This window comes from Gymnoscopelus microlampas (genome assembly GCF_963454915.1).
Source record: "Gymnoscopelus microlampas genome assembly, chromosome: 16".
Taxonomy (NCBI): Eukaryota; Metazoa; Chordata; class Actinopteri; order Myctophiformes; family Myctophidae; genus Gymnoscopelus; species Gymnoscopelus microlampas.
Genome location: NC_139953.1, coordinates 6,726,253 through 6,744,672, shown reverse-complemented (window position 1 = coordinate 6,744,672; position 18,420 = coordinate 6,726,253). Strand labels below are relative to the sequence as shown.

At 40.3% G+C, this 18,420-nt stretch overlaps 2 protein-coding genes across 5 annotated transcripts in view; one reads left to right on the top strand and one right to left on the bottom strand.

Annotated features, from left to right (window-relative positions):
• The window catches only part of LOC311063786 (uncharacterized protein), a gene marked incomplete at its 5' end in the record, with an annotated part of 9,167 nt that extends 6,061 nt beyond the window's left edge, over nt 1-3,106 (top strand). The window contains 2 exons of the mRNA XM_084083386.1: nt 1,539-1,653; nt 2,302-3,106. Coding sequence (XP_083939512.1) covers nt 1,539-1,653; nt 2,302-2,395 — 209 coding nt within the window. The 3' untranslated portion in view covers nt 2,396-3,106. The remainder of the gene's footprint in view (nt 1-1,538; nt 1,654-2,301) is intronic.
• Nucleotides 3,107-14,734: 11,628 nt separating this feature from the next.
• Nucleotides 14,735-18,420, bottom strand: part of LOC311062512 (cytosolic phospholipase A2 gamma-like) — a 34,446-nt gene continuing 30,760 nt past the window's right edge. For 3 of the 4 annotated variants that reach the window (XM_084081602.1, XM_084081604.1, XM_084081605.1), the window contains 2 exons: nt 18,002-18,167; nt 14,735-15,575 (listed from right to left, as the gene is read on the bottom strand). The gene's annotated coding sequence lies outside the window, so the exon portion shown is untranslated. Of the gene's footprint in view, nt 15,576-16,375; nt 16,464-18,001; nt 18,168-18,420 lie in introns of all 4 variants that reach the window. The other variant, XM_084081603.1, reaches the window with a different exon arrangement.

The window sequence follows — 18,420 nt, the reverse complement described above, 5'->3', positions numbered from 1 at the left end:
TCAGTGGTGCACAATAACAAGTTTCATGGAAATCCAAATCTCATAGTTGTCATAACCCATGCTGCGAGAGTGAGAGAGCTGCATCAAGCTCAACGTGATTGCACTGATTGCATGGTTATTATGATGAAAAACAAACAAACAATAAAACATGTACGTCATAGGCGACGGGTAATGAAGGCTAGGGTAGGCTAAGCCTTCCCAAATGTTATGCTGGGAAATTCTGGGAATTGTGCAAATTATATATAATATATGTGTGCAGCATTATTTAGCAATTTTTTTTAATAATAAATCAGTAAAATCAGGCAAAAATAATAATTAAATAACCTAACCCTAACCCTATAACCGAAATAAAGTAACCAAAAACCAAAAAGAAACTAACACAATCCGCTCAGAAACCGCAATTTTTTGCACACGCGCGCTTCACCGATTTCGGTGCCGACCCCCAGCCTTCCCAATTGTCAAGCTCACCCGCAGCCTATGATGTACGTATTTCAAAATACATTTGTGGAGAACAATCCACATCCACGTCACAGGCAGGAAATATGGATGAGGATCTTGAAAGGTGAATCCATTCTTGCACCACAGACCCTGCATCAATTTGCTCACAGGCCTCCGCCACCGCGGATGAAGCTGTTCATCCGTTGTGGTGAAAATGAAAATCCCCACTGGTTCCAGTCAGTAGTTGTCCTTTAGCCGAGGCCGAGCACATGGACGACTGTGCTCAGCCATATTTGGCGCTGACCACCATCAGCCTGCCCTTCATTATTTCCTCACCTCATATAGGACTTTGGCAGAAGGTTTTTGGACCAGAGGAGAGCCAATCCTCCACTGGTACTCTCCAGATGGCTGAAAACACCCTCTCCCCCAGTCCCTCTTCGAATCAGTCTCATATTTAAAGTGTCACTATTCGTTTCCTTTAAACAAGGTTACATTGATGCTTTTACGTTTTTGCTCTCTTCCTCACATCTCTGGCCCCGTTTCAATAGGCTCTATTCACAGCAGCCATAGTATCGCTTCCTTCACAGGTGTTACCAGTGATACTAATGAGGGCTCTGCTCCATTTAGTGTAGCACAGTAGATAGTTCTCAGATTTTTTAATTTCAGTTTTCCCCCATTTTCCCCCATAACCCTGAGAGTGTACAAATGGAACCAAATGGACCCGTAAGGGTCCATTTGGTTCCATTTGTACACTCTCAGAGTTACACACCCGTAAAGGGCCATTTGGGAGTGTTTCCAGTGAACCAACATGCACAATATCAGCACCCTGACTCCGTCTGACCAGAATGGAACAGAGCCTGCATTAGTATCATTGGTAACACCTGTGAATGTCTTACAATATGGCTGCTGTGCATAGAGCCTATTAAGTGTGGAAACCCTTAAAATCACTCATGATTTCTGATAATAAATATAAGCCAAATGTGTTTGAGTTCATGTTCCTAAGCCTGTAAACGTCATGAGCAGTCAGTGTAACCTCCTCTTCCTTTTCTGTTCATCTGTGATCTGACAGATTTTCTCTTTCTTACTCTCACCCCTTCCAGGCAGTTCTGCAGATCCAGATGAGTGCTGCTTCGAGTATCACACCAAACCCCTGCCTAAGAACAACGTGGTGACATTCCAGCGCACACACATTCACTGTGTTAAGGCAGGAGTTCTGTGAGTATGATGTTATACGTATTGTATGGTATACCTATACATTAATAACATCGAACACATTGTGCAGGTGAAGTTGTATGTCAGCTTCCAGTTAATGTAGATGATAGGGGGCTTTTAGAATGATTAATTAAATATTTTGCAGATTATATTAGTCAAGAATAACGTGTCTCTTTCTTTTCTTGAAGCTAAATAATCACGCTTTCCAAGTATTGAACTGTCCAAAATGTTATTGGTTAAATTTAGGCCAATATGGCAACACAAAAACAACCTGTCATAATTATGTATAAATATATAGCAATATCTCACAACAGGCCATGGTATATTATCACAACTATGAGATGTTGTTCAACTGCCTTAACTGTGATACAATTACAATCAAAGCTTGGAGTGACATTGCTTTTATAAAACAGCTAAAATATGTCAATATTGACATATTGACATGACATAAGAATTTTCAAGAATCAAGAAAACTTTATAAAACATGTGTTTTATTCATTCTTCCTCCGATCTAGACCCCCAGCTGCGGAAATGCATCTTATGCAGAACATGCACTTTAATGTAAATTAACCAATAAGCTGATAAGCATATTATTTTAACAAACGGCTAATCTGATAAAAAATCTTCTCTCTATCTATCTGTCTGTTCTAGGCTCATAATGAAGAATGGTTGCAGGTTCTGTGTTGACCCAACTCAGAACTGGGTCCAGAGTATCATCACCACTGTGGAGTCCAAACGGGTCTAACAAGTCAAAGTCGAGGGTTCTGGGTGACTCAGGGCTGTCTAATACCTGGTACAAAGCAGTTCCAGACACCCAGTTGGTTTTGTGACAATGCTTTGACATGCACGCCAAGCTTTGCTTCATGACAAATGGAAAAGGTTTCCAACTTAGCTTTGTGTAGCCAAGTAGTCAAAAAGTAAATCTCCCAGGTTTCTAGTTTTGCTTCCCCTCTCTGTCCTGACAATTATGTTCTTTAAACCAGTGGTTCTCAACATGTGGGTCAGGACCCCCAGAGGGTCCCCAAATTATTTTGGGGGGTCCCCAGATGATTAGCTTAATGTCCAAAATTGTTTTCTCATTTTCTCAACAGTATACAAAGCAACATTTTGTAATGCCAAATTGGCCAAATTGTCAATCTACAAGCTCACAACGCCTCACACTGCGAGGCTTTGTGCTTATAGTTCGGCTATTTTCACAACATTTATCTGTGGAACCGAGTCGGACTAAATATAATGTCTACAATTCCAAATGCTTATCAGGGTGTGGGGGTCCTCAGTTCAAATATGATTACTTCGCGGCCTGAAAAGGTTGAGAACCACTGCTCTAAACAACAAATTAGAAAGCAGACAATGCTGTGGTTCTTCCAGTATCAATCTGTGGCAATAAAGAAAAATGTCCTCAGTTCTGTTTCCATTTATTAGCGCAGGTTTTTTTATTGAGGTATCGAATGTAGTGCTTTAGACATGTTGCAATGATGAATTGATGATGTTGCTTTCTGATGCAATAAAATAAGCATTTTATTTCCTATTGAATCAATACTTTGTCCGTGTTTGCGAGTCAAATGTATTTATAAAGCAGCCTAAAAATATACTGTATGCAGAGCGCCAAAGTGCGATACATATCATTATAGCTAAAATACCACATAGCTAAAATCACAAATACAATGAACACTGGCATAAACAATACACACACCGCTCATAGGCACACAAAAAAAACAATACATGGACATGTAAAAATCACAGTGAGAAAAGTGAGTTTAGACTGAAAAGAGTCAATGGCGGAATGCTGGGTAAGGGGACTGCGCTACACATTGGACGAGGTCAGAGCTGTTTTAAGGCGCAATCATTTTCGGACTTTTCTCACTCCACCAAATAGCAACAATTTGCCAGACCTCACTTTAAAGCTGCACTATGTAACTTTTCTCTTCTATCCCGGATTTGAACTAAATAGACCTTGACCTGACCTTTAGCAAATAGGCCTAAAACTGAGTAGCCTACTAGTATATTGTCTTCATATATTGACCCATGTTAAGTGTCAAGTACATAAGCACACCCAGGGACGTCACGGGCTCTCAGAAGGTGGGGGGGGTGGACTTTCGGTGGACTATACCCCTTACTTTACACTTTGGCTATTCAAAAATAGCAGATATACAAGCTCATAGCGCGGCACCGAGTGCCGTGCTATGAGCTTGTAGATCTGCTATTTTTGAAAAAGCGTGAAAAACATTTGTAACTGTCAAATGTAAACAAATGCTGTATTTTCAAAGTTTTTTGGGCGGATTTTGTTAGTTTTTTTTCGTGTTTTGGTTACTTTATTTCAGTTTTAGGGTTAGGGTTAGGTTATTTAATTCTTATTTTTGCCTGATTTTACAGATTTATTATCAAAAAATATATATGTTTTTTGATTTTTCAAAAAGTGGGGGGTATGAAATCACGGATCTGTGAGAGTGAGGGTGTCGCGTCTTACGCACAGTGAATGGCCGTGACGCCCCTGAGCAGACCTGGCTCCCTAGAGAAGACAGACTATGCACCCACTGCGCACAAAAAGTGGAAACTGAGCTACATTTCCTAACCGCCTGCCCACTGTACCAAGACATCAGAGAGACACATACTTCCCACAGATTACAATCACCCAAGGAGAGTTTGAAAACATGACTGATGACAAAAAAACTCCCATATCTGCTGGGCGAAGTACAACAATGTGTTAATACAGCAGCAAGACAGTGAGCTGCTGTGATAGGATTACAAACAGAACACAACCACCTTAAAGACTACTAATCAGTGTGTGTATTCCTGCACTGTCTGCATCGAGTGAACTCGGTACATAGACATTGATTTCTTGGATACTATACTGTTCATCCATACTGATGATAGGTTCTTGGTTTACCTATGATCCTAGATTACTATTTCTACACATTTGATGTATTACCTCATGTTTTCCTTGCTTAATGTAAATAGCTCTGGATTAAGAGCATCTGCTAAATGCTTACATTGTACAGTAAATTGTAAATTTACAAAAATGATAAACAGAGCAATTACCTTTAAACACTTTAGAAAAAAAGCTGCTATTTGTGCACAATTTAGCAAGGGCTTATCCCACGCTAACCTATGTGTATATATATATATATATATAGGCTAACTATTTATGACAGCAAATGCACAATTCTCATGATTTCGTAAGTTAGATTACCCTCAGTTGCAATGTAACAGCTCTGTGTACACATTATATCCAGGGGTCATCTCCATGTTGGCTTATGGTGGACATTTTTGTCAAAATTACATTTTTGCCACAGACATACAAAATGAGCAGGCAATAATACTACCAGTCCCCCCCCCCCCCCACCCCGTTCTGAATTCTCATAGACGTGTTTGATATCCCGTCAAATAAGAACTGTGTTCCAAAAATAAACAAATGACCCCGGCGGTTTTACTCTTATGGATATGAACCGTTGGTGAGAAAACGCGAATGTTACTTCCGACGAATTAGTTACATTTTCGTCAGAAACAGACTGTATCAAATATGAGTGACTGACTATCATAAACGATACAGAGCCACCTCCCTGATAATATCGCAGAGACAGTTTGTTTATTTTTGGACCACAATTCTTATATATGAGACGATTCAAAGATGAGCCAATGTTATTCTCCATAGCAAAATTACTTTACGAACCAGGGGATGGACCTGTCGTTAGGACTTCTGTACTCTATACTGGCGGACTCCTAATGTGCCATAGTGTCATAGTAAAGCAGTGTCAGACATATTCTGAAGAAAACCTGGAGACTGATGTTCAGTAATTGGGTCTTATGATCAAAATAAGAACATTATAGTGGTGTGTAAAACAGAAAATCAAAAATTTGTAACGGATATTCAATTCTCAACAAATAAATATGTTGGATCTTCTTGAGGTCTCTCTGTCTCTCAGGTTCTAAGTTCTTTGTCTTCTTCATCCTCTGGAGTCGGCCATACCAGGCCTGACTAAAAAGGAAAGTCATTTTGTATTTCAAAATAAAATGCCAGACACCAGACTGCATCGTCAAATTCATACACAACATTGGCATGGACTTTGGGAATTGTGTCTCATTCCCCAGGAAGAGAATGAATCACTTGATTATGATGGTGGTATATGGGTTGGTGTTTTGTATACACACAGCCATAGAAATAACATACAGTAGATGACAGAATGAATAGGCCTAACTTGTAGAATTAAAGTATCATCTGCTGTTGACAACTAGCTGGGTGTAGAGCTGTCCCTTTTGACACGAGCAGGAATTAAAAGACTCCTGTTCCAGGATACAACAAAAAAACGTTCTGATAATATTTTAGGCGAGGAAAAGGCCATGCAGTTGCTCAGTATTGAATAATTTCATATTCACAATGGCTACAGTAGTATACAAGTTTGTTATTAGGAGCTCCCATGCAGTAATCTGCAGTAGTCTTTCGTTGCACACTGACCCTCAGGTACTAAAAGCACTGAACCTTGATTACAGTATGTCAATTGTTGATTGTTATTCCTACTTTGATGTTGCTTCTCTCTGTGGTACAGATTGAACTTTGCTTGATCAGGTCAAATGATCACTTCACAGTATTTATAATGAATGGCCTCACTTTATGTAAACAATGTAGATCTCTGACCTCCCCCATTGAAGGAATTGCATATTGCACTGACATGTATAAAATGACAGGGAGACACCAGAGATGTGTCAGTGAGCTGCTCCTTGTTGATGAAACCTCATAGCCTGGTCATACTTCCTCTGTCTCTCCAGACCTACATCAAGATTTACACATTGAAACCAGGTAAGATACCCAGACCTCTTGTCTTTTAGGGACATGTAGATGGGAAAGTGTGACCTAACCGGTGACACTTCCTATGAAACCCATGTCTATAATGCCTTAAACATTAAACAATTTATATACTTACAATACATTATAATCTTTATAACATTATAACATTTTATGAGGACTCATAAATACTCATAATGCTTCATAGCATTGTAAAAAGAAAATGACTAAGTTTCTGTCACATCTTTCTAAATGAATTGTTGCACACATTGCTTTTGTGGAGAGGAATAAAATCAGTATCAGACTGGGGACAAATGTAGACATACAGTAGGTGTGTGAAAGACGTGTCCCTGCTATAGAAAAGGATCTGAATTATTTGGCATAATTGAGATATTTTAACCGATAATAATACAGGATATGTATGAATTAAAGATAATAAAATAAGGGGGTGCCGTGTCAGTGAGTAATATCAACAGTAATGTAATCTCCTAGAGGTTTGATTAGTTATGTGTAGTTATCATAAAGTTTGTTCAAGTATTGTTCACATTAGACACAATAACGATCCCAAACACAAGGTACCATTAGTTACCACACACACCAAGCAGGTGGTGCTGCCTCAGTGAAACCTATATGTCAGACTAGTTAATATTACTCACTAACTTACTTACACTTATATCCACAGATAGGTTCTCGCTGCTGTCAAAACACTGTCATAGAACCACCAAAACCATCAGGAGGATTGTCTCATCATCAGGTCTCCTTCTCTTGTGAGGTGAGTGATGGAATCTCAGTCAAGTTAAATAATTCGTTGCTGTCGGGCAGAAACCAGCTAACTCCATTTTGACACTTTTGCATTTCCCCCCACAAATCAGTGCTATTGAACACCCTTTACGTCTGTGTATTGGTTAAAAAAAAAGTATCGAACCAATGAAGAGTATTAAAAAGCGCTTCTGACAAAACCAGCTAACTCCGTTGGATCCTCTAACTTTCTGCTAAACCAGCTAAGTCCACCAAAGGGGGGTGGAGTTAGCTGGTTTTGCTGACTCCAGGCTCCACCCCTTTTGACTTCCAACCTCATTTTGAGTTTGAGGTCCATTCAGCTGTTCTTATCAATGATGAACAAAACCTAAATTGAACAAATGTGCCCACTAGCTAAATAAGACAAGGACATCAACAGGCCGATATGTTAATTGTCTCCGCCAGGCCGAAAGGCATGGCGAGAGACTACGTTTTACCCCCTGTCCGTCCGTTCGTCCGTTCGTGTGTCATTCTGTCTGTGTACAGCTAATCTCCGGCACCGATGGCTTGCTCGCAGTAAAACTGTGCACACACACTACCTGGATGCCAGAGCAGAACCTCTGCCCCAAATGTTTCACATCGGCCTGTCATAGCGCCACCAGGAGGACGATTTGTGCAACACACATTTCTTGACAGTACTCCTACAGATTTTGTCCAAACATCATGCAAATCGGTACACAGTATCTCTATAGTCATAAAACGAAACGGGTCTTTCAGATTTTCCATATTCCATCCTGATTGACTAAAATTGCCTTCCAAAGTTTAAAGGAGTGCTCCGTTTTGAACAAAATGCCTCAAATCATGAACACAGCATGCAATTTCTGAGAAATGTTGCACACACATTCCCACTAGGCTCCCCTGCTTACAGTATAAAGACTCTATTGCATCTCCTTTGATTATGTGATGATTAACTATTGCTATAGATCTGTGTTATACAGTATGCAGATCTGTTGTTACAATGATACCAACCTAATATCTCTCTCTCTCTCTCTCTCTCAGACAGAAACTTCAGGACAGACATGGCAACACGTATGTGCCCCCTCTCTCTTTTTCACACGCACGCGCACGGGAGGCATGCGTTAATCCGACAGACCTTTTCTCCGACTATGTGGCATCCGCGTGCGGTTAGGGTTAGGGTGCGGGTTTGGTTCGGGTTTACTGTTTAATGTCGGAGCACTGCGCTGTCGGAGGAATGCGCTGTCGGACTAACGTATTGCACCCCACGCGCACACGCGCGCACACGCACACACACACACACACACACACACACAATGTTTTTTTTAAACCTCCAATATGCATATCATCCATAACCATATCATTTTAATCCACCAGCTGTCATAACACATGATGAAGAACTTCGCATTGTGATGGTGGGGAAGTCTGGAGTTGGAAAGCGCCCCGCCGCAAACACCATCCTGGGTTATAAAGCCTTTCAATTCTCAACCATTAAAAAAAATGTGCCCACAAGTGCTCCGCCAATAAGCTGTCAGAAAGAAAAACATGTAGTGGATGGAAGACACATCTCTGTTGTTGACACACCAGGATGTGACACCAATAATAGTGAAGACGAAGTCAGGAAGGCGATCAAACAGTGTTTTTGTCTCGCTGCTCCTGGTCCCCATGTGTTCCTGATTGTGATCAGACTGGGAAGAATCCCAATCACAGAAGAGGAGCTGAAATCTGTGGAAATGATTCAGATGGTATTTGGTGAAATGTCAAACAAATACACCATGGTTCTCTTCACTGTTGGTCAGGGGCTTAAAGGTAAACCAGTTGAAGACTTTTTGAAAGAGAGTCCAAAACTGCAAGAATTTGTCAGAAAATGTGACGGTCGCTATCATGTCTTCAACGACAAACCCAAGGATGCCTCTGAGGTCACTGAGCTGCTGGTGAAAATCGATTTGATGGTGCAAACGAACGGAAGAAGCTACTTCACCAATGAGGTGTTCCATCAAGCAGGGAGAGCAATAGAGGAACAACAACAGAAACTTCAGAATCAGAATCAGAATCAGGAGAGAAGAATGAGATATCTAAAATAAAAACTGAAGAAAAATCTAGATTTCAAGCTGAAAGAAGTTATCCTTCCTTTCAAAAGTGATAGGGGGCATAGCGGAAGCTGCAAAGAAGGTTCTAGTAAAAAATGTATGAATGACAAAGCTTCAGTGAGATATACTCAAGTAAAAACATCCACACCACAGTTAACATCCATTTATAGAGTGGATAGGGTATAGGAAAATAACATGTTGTGTTGTGACTCATGGATTTGAGGCTTTGGAGAGAAGACAGTGTTTAAAATAACGTGTAATTGTGTAATAAAATGAAATATAAAGTACAGCTGCAGTGGTCAAAACGTATTTATTTTTTGTCTTGTAATATTGAAAAATGCACTTTGTAATTTTTACTTTTACTTACCTACATTTTTAAAAGCAAGTACTCCAATACTTTTAACTCAAGTACAAATTTGACAGAGCAACTTTCACTTGTAGTTGAGTAATATTTGACCAGGAGTATCTATACTTTGACTCAATTACTGGGGTTAAGTACACCACTGCAGATTAGTAAAGTATACGTTGTACAACACAGGTGATACTCGCCCCATTACGAACCTCTCACTCCGCTATACAGCTCCGAGATGAGGTCCTACTGCGAGGTCTCCCAGAATCGGTTGACCGGCTGTTTACCCTTTTCGTCACATCATGGTATCCAAAAACTAATGGTAGATTCCAAACTGCACAGATGTTTAAGGTATGGTCCGGGATCATACATTTTAGGTCGGGGACAAAACAACCCGTTTAAATCGCTTATTTAGTCAGCCTGTGGCCATGTTTCCCATTCAACCCGGAAAAAAACCCTACGTCCCGGTTGGGCTACAATAGGCTCTATTCACAGCAGCCATATTATGAAGACATTCACAGGTGTTACTAATGATACTAATGAAGGCTCTGTTCCATTCTGGTCAAACAGAGTCAGGGTGCTGATATTGTGCATGTTGGCTCACTAGAAACACTGCTACACCAGTGGGTCTACAGTTGGGGTCCAGGGACCCTCATGGGCTTCCAAATGGCCCCTTACGGGTGTGTAACTCTGAGAGTGTACAAATGGAACCAAATGGACCCGTAAGAGTCCATTTGGTTCCATTTGTACACTCTCAGAGTTATGGGTGTCGTGGAAACCACTGTGCTACACTAAATGGAACAGAGCCTTCATTAGTATCATTGGTAACACCTGTGAAGGAAGTGATAATATGGCTGCTGTGCATAGAGCCTATGGGAAACGTGGCCACAGGCTGACTAGATAAGCGATACAATTTCAGAGGGTCTAATGGAGGGGACAATTCAAGTTATTTTCAAGATAGTGTCCTTCACACACCTTTGTCTACAATTTTGTCCCCTGGCTACTGATTTTTATTCCTCTCCACAAAAGCTAAATTATGTGGGGTAACTTACTCAGCAAACATTTCAATGACTAATTAGTCAAATATACAGTAGGCAAGATTATTTGTATTATATTATCTTAAAGTATATCGAGATATCACTCACATTGCATTGACAGGGTCGTGTGAGAGGGGCGGGGCGAGCGTATACCAACTACTCCTAGTGCTTGGGGGACAACAATTTGAGTAAATGAGGGTCTAATTAACAAGGGAGTCTAATTGTCAGGAACACGACTGTCTATATTAAAGGAGTAGTTCACCCAAGGAATTACATATTTTCAATCAATTACACGCCCCATTAAGCCTTGAATTCATGGAGATTTTTTTTGTCGCATTCCTGAGCCAATAATTTGATGACCGGGTCATCGGTCAATAGGAGACTCAGTAGGAGATGACTGGAGATTATTGGCTTAGGAATGCGACAAAAGCAGCAAAATCTGAATGAATTCAAGGGGTGTGTAATTGACAGAAAATTAAGTATTTTTTGGGGTGAACTACTCCTTAAAAGTGCCAAAGAAATTAGAAAAAAAACATGTTTTTCACACTTTTAGAGCAGTGGTTTTGAACCCTTTCAGGCCGTGACCCCCCAAAATAATCCAATTTGAACTGGGGACCCCCCACCCTGACAAGCACTAGGAATTGTAAGAGTTGAGGCATTACATTTTCTTTGACTTGCTTCCACACAAATATTGTGAAAATTGCATATCTACAAGCTCACAACACCTCGCGTATTGCCTCTTTCTTATGTTATTTGACAATTTGGCCAATGTTTGACCAGTTTTTATAGTAGGCTATAGTTTGTTGAATACTTTTGATGAAATAAGGGTCTTTTTTATTTCCCCTCTTTTTTTTTTTAGGTACTAAAAAGGTCTTAAAAGTCCTTAAATTGTCACTTCACTGTCATCTGGGGACCCGACCCACAGGTTGAGATCCACTGTTTTAGAGCATATACCTGTGGTCATAATGAGGACATACCAAACAATAGATCATAGATGCCTAACAAAACTGGTATTTTTTTTATGTCAAAAGTCCAATCTTAATTACTTCCTGTCAAACATACGTACTGCATGATTACAGCATCACATCCCTAACCTAACCAGCATACTAACTGTGAAGAAGACCGTGTTAGTGGCTGGAACAGTACAGGGGCACTTGTAGTAGGGTTTAACCCGAAGCTGTATTTATTCACAAAACATGACAAAGACATTTAGGAGAAACACCCAAGCATGGTGGGAGCTTCTCACCCTCAGCTCTCCTCTTATGAAATGGCAGCAGCCTTTCATAGCCAGCTGGAGCTAATGAGCATGGACTAAACCATGAGACTGCTCCATTGACAGGGGTGTTTCTAAAACATAATAAATACCTAACTAAACATTCAGTAAATACATGAATATAAATAGCCTTAAAACACACAAGTATTACAAGTCTCATTAACTGTTAACTACCCAAGTTATACAATAATTCCTTCTTCACACTACAACATCATTTCAATCACACCAACACATCAAACCCCCCCCCCTAATAGGCTCTATTCACAGCAGCCATGTTTTCACTTCCTTAACAGGTGTTACCAATGATACTAATGTCCTAACCTACCCCATGTCCTAACCTAACCTACCCCCTCCCCCCCTCTCTCTTTCTTCTTTTGTACATATTTTTCACCCTTCATACCAGTAACCTGTAAACTGATTGTATGACATTCTGTATAGTAGTGTGTATATCTGTCTGTCTCTTATATGTCATCATGATTTGTGTGCATGGGGATCTCATCTTAAACAAGCTAAGTGCTTAATGAGCTATCCAGTTTAGTAGACCTTGTATTGCGAATTTGTACTTCCATGTACTGTTATGTACTGTCATGTACTGTTCTCATGTCTTACTAAATAAAGTACATCAATCAATCAATCAATGAAGGCTCTGTTCCATTTAGTGTAGCACAGTGGTTTCCGCGACCCCCATAACTCTGAGAATGGAACCAAATGGACCCTTACGGGTCCATTTGGTTCCATTTGTACACTCTCAGAGTTACACACCAGTAAGGGGTCATTTGGAAGCCCATGAGGGTCCCTGGACCCCAACTGTAGACCCACTGGTGTAGCAGAGTGTTTCCAGTGAGCCAACATGCACAATATCAGCACCCTGACTCTGTTTGACCAGAATGGAATGGAGCCTTCATTAGTATCATTGGTAACACCTGTGAATGTCTTCACAATATGGCTGCTGTGCATAGAGTTAGCTGGTTTCTGCCCGACAGCAGAGATATGTTACCAAAGCAAGTGCCATGTAGGACAATGTTATGGTTTGTTTCCCATACGGCTCATCCAATCTGATAACACATTGCCTGATGAACGCACGTGCACCCACACGCACTTTGTTTTTTACAATTTTACTAACTTTTTGAACCACAGAAAGCTTCAAATTATTATAATCAATATAATAACTATATAACTAGAAAATAAAAATAATGAACATTATTTATAGATTACTTACTCAAAACGCAAATGCACAATTCTTATGGTTTTGTACAGTAAGTTAGATTACCCTCAGGTTATATTATAATGGTGTGTAAAACAGAGCATTTAAAATTTGTTTGATTAGCTTGGTGGGAGGAGATTTTAAGGGATCGCGAGCAGGTGAGCTTGGGAGGAGTTGATATCAGCCAGATTGGAGGTGATTACATGGGGGAGGAGATTGTTATCTGGTGTTCTCTTCCCTCCTGAACTTACGTTGTACCAACTGCATTTAGGCAGTGGATGCCGTCCGTGCGTCTAGTTGGGACAGCCGTGGGAAAGTCGATGAGTTGTGAGAAACTTGTCGTCTCCTCATAGAGCTATTCGGTTTCAAAGTGGTAACGTTTTAGCGTGTCCACCTCATAGTTAAAAATAGGTCCACGATTATGATTAACGTCGTGTTTCACCTGGATGCCATAGTTGCAGTAGCCTATAGCTGTTGTGTAGAGTATTTACGCATCTGTGTTGGATATTTCCTCTTCAACTGTAGGGCAACTTGCCAACTTTACTCACAAGTGCCCTTGTAGTAGCCTAGTATCTGTGACATATTCTAACTCGTAATGATACAACTTGTGTGTAACTGACTGTTAAATACAGTACACAACTTTATATAATGTAACTTGTAACCGGACTGCGGTCTCTGTCTGACTGCCGAGCAGACCCCAGAGTAATTATTTCGACAACTACGCAGCAGCAGCAACAACTCTCTTCTTCCTGTTGTACCTTCACAATAAAGTGTCTCCGCCCAATGCAGCACATTTTACATTGGTTATTATTAACAGGAAATAGGTGTAACTTAACAGCATGTGACACACCGTTTCTTTCTACCTCTCTCTCTCTCTCATCTCTCCGATGGCTGCCAGTACACTTCAGAATTGATTTGAAGATTCACTGTTTGTTTATAAAGCCCTAAATGGGCTGTCCCACTTCTATATCACAGATCTGAGGCACCTGGAGATAGGGGTTTGAATCTAACCGCTATCTCCAGTCCAGGTCCCTCAGTTCCTCAGCTGACTGAAGGGTCCCTGTCTGTCCTGTGATCTAAATTTAAGTTCAGGGTTGACCTTTGCTCTCAAGGGATCTGACCCCCCATTGACTCTTAAGTCCAGACTCAAAATGCACTTGTATTCACTAGTGTTTGTATCCTCCTGATGTGGCTGATATTTGGCTTGTGCCTCTATGTCCATGTATTGTTTATTTGTGCCACACAGAGATGGTCTGTACAGCACTTTGGTCAAGGTGGGTTGCTTTTAAATGTGCTTTATAAATACATTTGCTGAATGAATTGGGATATGTACATTTATTTTATTGTATCAGGAAACATTATCAGCAATTGATCACTCTGTGTCTGTGACATATAACACAAGCCGTTTAGGCTTAAACTGACATTGAATTACATTCAAGAATTCACAGGACAATTCCATGATCTCCAGATTTTATTCAAAAGAAACCAGCCAAAGATCAGTTTCCACCTGTATAGTAGGGCTTGAGTATAGTTTTATAGACAAACTTTAGAACAAATGTCCTATAGAAAACACCAATGACAAAGTACAATGATAGGTCATGAATCTTCATGGTTTCACATGCATGGCAAATAGCAGTATAGTCTTTATAAGCGCAGGATTATAAGACCATATAAAAGGACGATGTTTTGGAATCAACCATACCCTGTAACTGTTTATGTGATTATATGTACAGTAACTGGTTTATATGATTATTTCATATGTGATTATTACTCCAATTATGTGATTATTATGGCTACTGAATATAAAGATGATCTTACAGTATGGTTTATGTGATTATATTATTTTACACTAATCTTAATCTAAAATGGCTAATAGGCTGACTGTTGTTTTGTAATGATAATCTAAATATTGTTGTCGGGCAGAAACCTTATCTCAATATTCAAACTTTTATTTTCTTTTTCGTAAATTAACGTCCTACTTGATCATACAACAGCGTCACACAAAAGCATTAAAAGTAGCAGATCCTCAAGCTCGAAACACGGCACGAAGATCGTCTACTTTTGCTACTTTTTTTATTTGAATCATGAAAAGTCACAGTTTTGGACATTTGAGGTTTCCACCCGACAGAGACGATACAAGGTAACTAGTAGCTGAATTTATTTTTAAAAAAGTGGAGTAAATGTAGTGGAGTATATTGAAATATGAAAATACTCAATCAAAGTAAATGTACCTCAATACTGTACTTAATTGAGTACAGTACTTGAGTAAATGTATGCCGAGTTAATATTTTTTATTCATGGCCTTCTTAATCTCCCCCAGCAGCTTGTCCTTGTTGTTTTTCACATTCTCTGCAGCTTTTGCCATCAGGTCAGAGATCATGTCAGGGCTGAACGCTCCCTGGAAGATCGAGTATCTCTTCCTCCACTCCTCGATTTGATCTGATATACAGAGATGAGGAGAAAGGAGAACAATAAATAAATAAATATATTTACCCTTCTGATCACCAATTTTTCAAAACGCCTTCTAAATCCTAATCTAAGTTTTCTGAAAAACGTGTGGAAACCTTAAAAACGATTTAAAATAGTGAAAATTGCGAGGCGTTGTGTGCTTGTAGATCTTCTATTTTCACTACTTTTGTGTGACACTCTTGTATGATGAACAAAGGCTTTAACTTATGAAAAAAAGCATACACATTTGAAACTTGGAGATACAAGATTTCTGCCGGACAGTGACAATATACTGTAACAACTAAAAATGACACGGATGCTTTCCCGGATTGAAAGGTTTAACAACGTATAGGCTTTACAGGTCTAAATGGGTTAACACGTGTAAACATTTCAGAGTACGTTTATTTAAACTTTTCAGGGTTTTAAAGACAAAATACCAGGACTTTTCTTTTTTTTTTTTTACATAATTTACTTACTACTATTAAAGCTGCACTATGTAACTTTCCTCTTCTACCTTGGATTTGAACCCGGTTTCCTGTGCAAGTGCTGAAACATTTTACCATTGAGTTAATAGAGCCAGCCTACTTGCTCAGGGGATAAATTTAATCTTGACCATCAGGTCAAAATTCATGTCAGATCCTGTGTCTAGGTGAGACATGACCTTTGACACGATCTAAATGTCTCAATAGAAGAGCAGAGAGACAAAATACAACCACCCCAATTGTATATGTTATATTACTCTACCATACAGATTGGCCAAAATTTTATTCATAAAAGAAGTTGCATATTACCGCAGTTATTGTCTCCGCCAGGCCGAAGGCGTGGCAGAGTATGTTTTGCACCCTGTCCGTCCGTCTGTCCGTCTGTCCGTCTGTCCGTCTGAAAAACCTCAAAAAACGTAAGGGTTCGAGTTACAAGACTTGGAGGGGAGGTTCATAGTTTATTGCCAAATTATTAAACAAAGAATTACACCAGTCGGCTTCATGGTGGCGCTATAACAGCCCACTTTACCTTTTGGCCTATAACTCTTGAACCGTAGGTCCTAAAATAAAAATCATTTTTTCCCTAGATTCCTTGGGTCATGGCGCAACTTCCCATATAGGCCACGCCCATTTGCGCCAGGATGAATTATCCGCCATTTTAAATTTTCTTCAAAACACACTTTTAGCTCCTCTTCCCACATATTTTGTCCAAATTTCACAAAAATCGATACACATCATCTCTGGACCCATTCGATAAACATTTCCAAGCGGAATTTTCATAGTCCATACCGTTCGTCCGTAAATGGCTTCCAAAGTTAGAGGGAGGGGCCTGTTTTACAAAAAAGGCCAAAAATCACCGGTCCGGTCCATCCCAAATTTAAATCACATGTCAAGGGTGGTTTACTCAACGAATCCCCAAAAGCATGTCCACTTTGATCCATAGGGGGCGCCACAAATGCACAAAATGTAACCATTTTATGCAAAAACCTAATTTGGGGGGGGATCAATCCTCTCAAAATGAAACGCAAGTGATCTCAGGATTACATTGCCACGTCACTCCTGAGTCAGGAGTGACGTGATGTGTATGTGTGTTGGTGTGTCAGGAGTGACATGATGTGTATGTGTGTTGGTGTGTCAGGAGTGACATGATGTGTATGTGTGTTGGTGTGTGTGTGTGTGTGTTTGTGTGTGTGTGTGTGTGTGTGTGTGTGTGTGTGTGTGTGTGTGTGTGTGTGTGTGTGTGTGTGTGTGTGTGTGTGTGTGTGTGTGTGTGTGTGTGTGTGTGTGTGTGTGTGTGCGACGGGGGACGGCTCCGGCTGTTGGAACTGTTTATGCGCGGGTGTTTGTGTGTGTTCTCTGTGGCTCCACGACGTGGCGACGTGCGCGTGCGTGTGTGTTGCAGCAGGTACCAAGTATAAAGTCACTTTCCAGCCCTGATATACTGTCTGTGCACAGAGCATAACCCACTGCACATATTGGGTGCTCATATCCCCAGACGGGTATGGTCTAGTTTATTAAAATGTACACAAAATCATAGTGTTTTGCCAATTATTTGGGGTCCACTTGCAATATCCCCCCGGCCCACCAGTGGGCTCCAGGCATTTCAAATGTGTTCAGATTGGATGAGCTGTATGGGAAACAAACAATAACATTGTCCTACAAAACTATTATGTTTTTGACACTTGATTTGGCAACATATTGTAATGGCCGAGAAGTGCAACGATCAAAGGCGGGATTGAACCTTCGATCCATGGCTCACTAATCCGGCCAACAACCCCCTGCGCCAAGAAAACTAGCTCCCTCAGTGGAGGAAGTTGTGGCGACATATGGGGAGGCTACACTATGTTTTCTCATGCCAATAAAGCTCCTTTGAATTTAATTGAATTGAATTGTATTGTGTACAATAAACAATATTGAAACAATAAAAATAGTTACCGCCACAGTTAACAACGTTGAACAGGGGCATGTGGATCACATTTGGACATCCGTTTGGCCCCGGGAACTCATAGAAGTCATTTGGTCCTTTAGGGTCTGGCTGTATTTTAACAGGTGGGAAAGGTAAGTCCATCTTCTTGGCCATTTTATGAGCTCCTTCAATCGTCTGTAGAAACAAGCAACAGCAAGACAACCACAAAGTCTTAATTCTTAACCCATTAAAGGGTTAGTTCAGATTCATCACTTTCATTAATGTAGTGGTTGCAAAGGTATTAATTGATTGCCCGAGTCCCGTGAATTCTAATGAATTCTAAGTAGTTCCGGTGATTTGGTGGGGGCCACTCTTTAAAGATAAATGTATAAAAAAAAACTAGCGTCATTCGTATTGTTGACCTATTTCTACCATATAGCACAGCTTC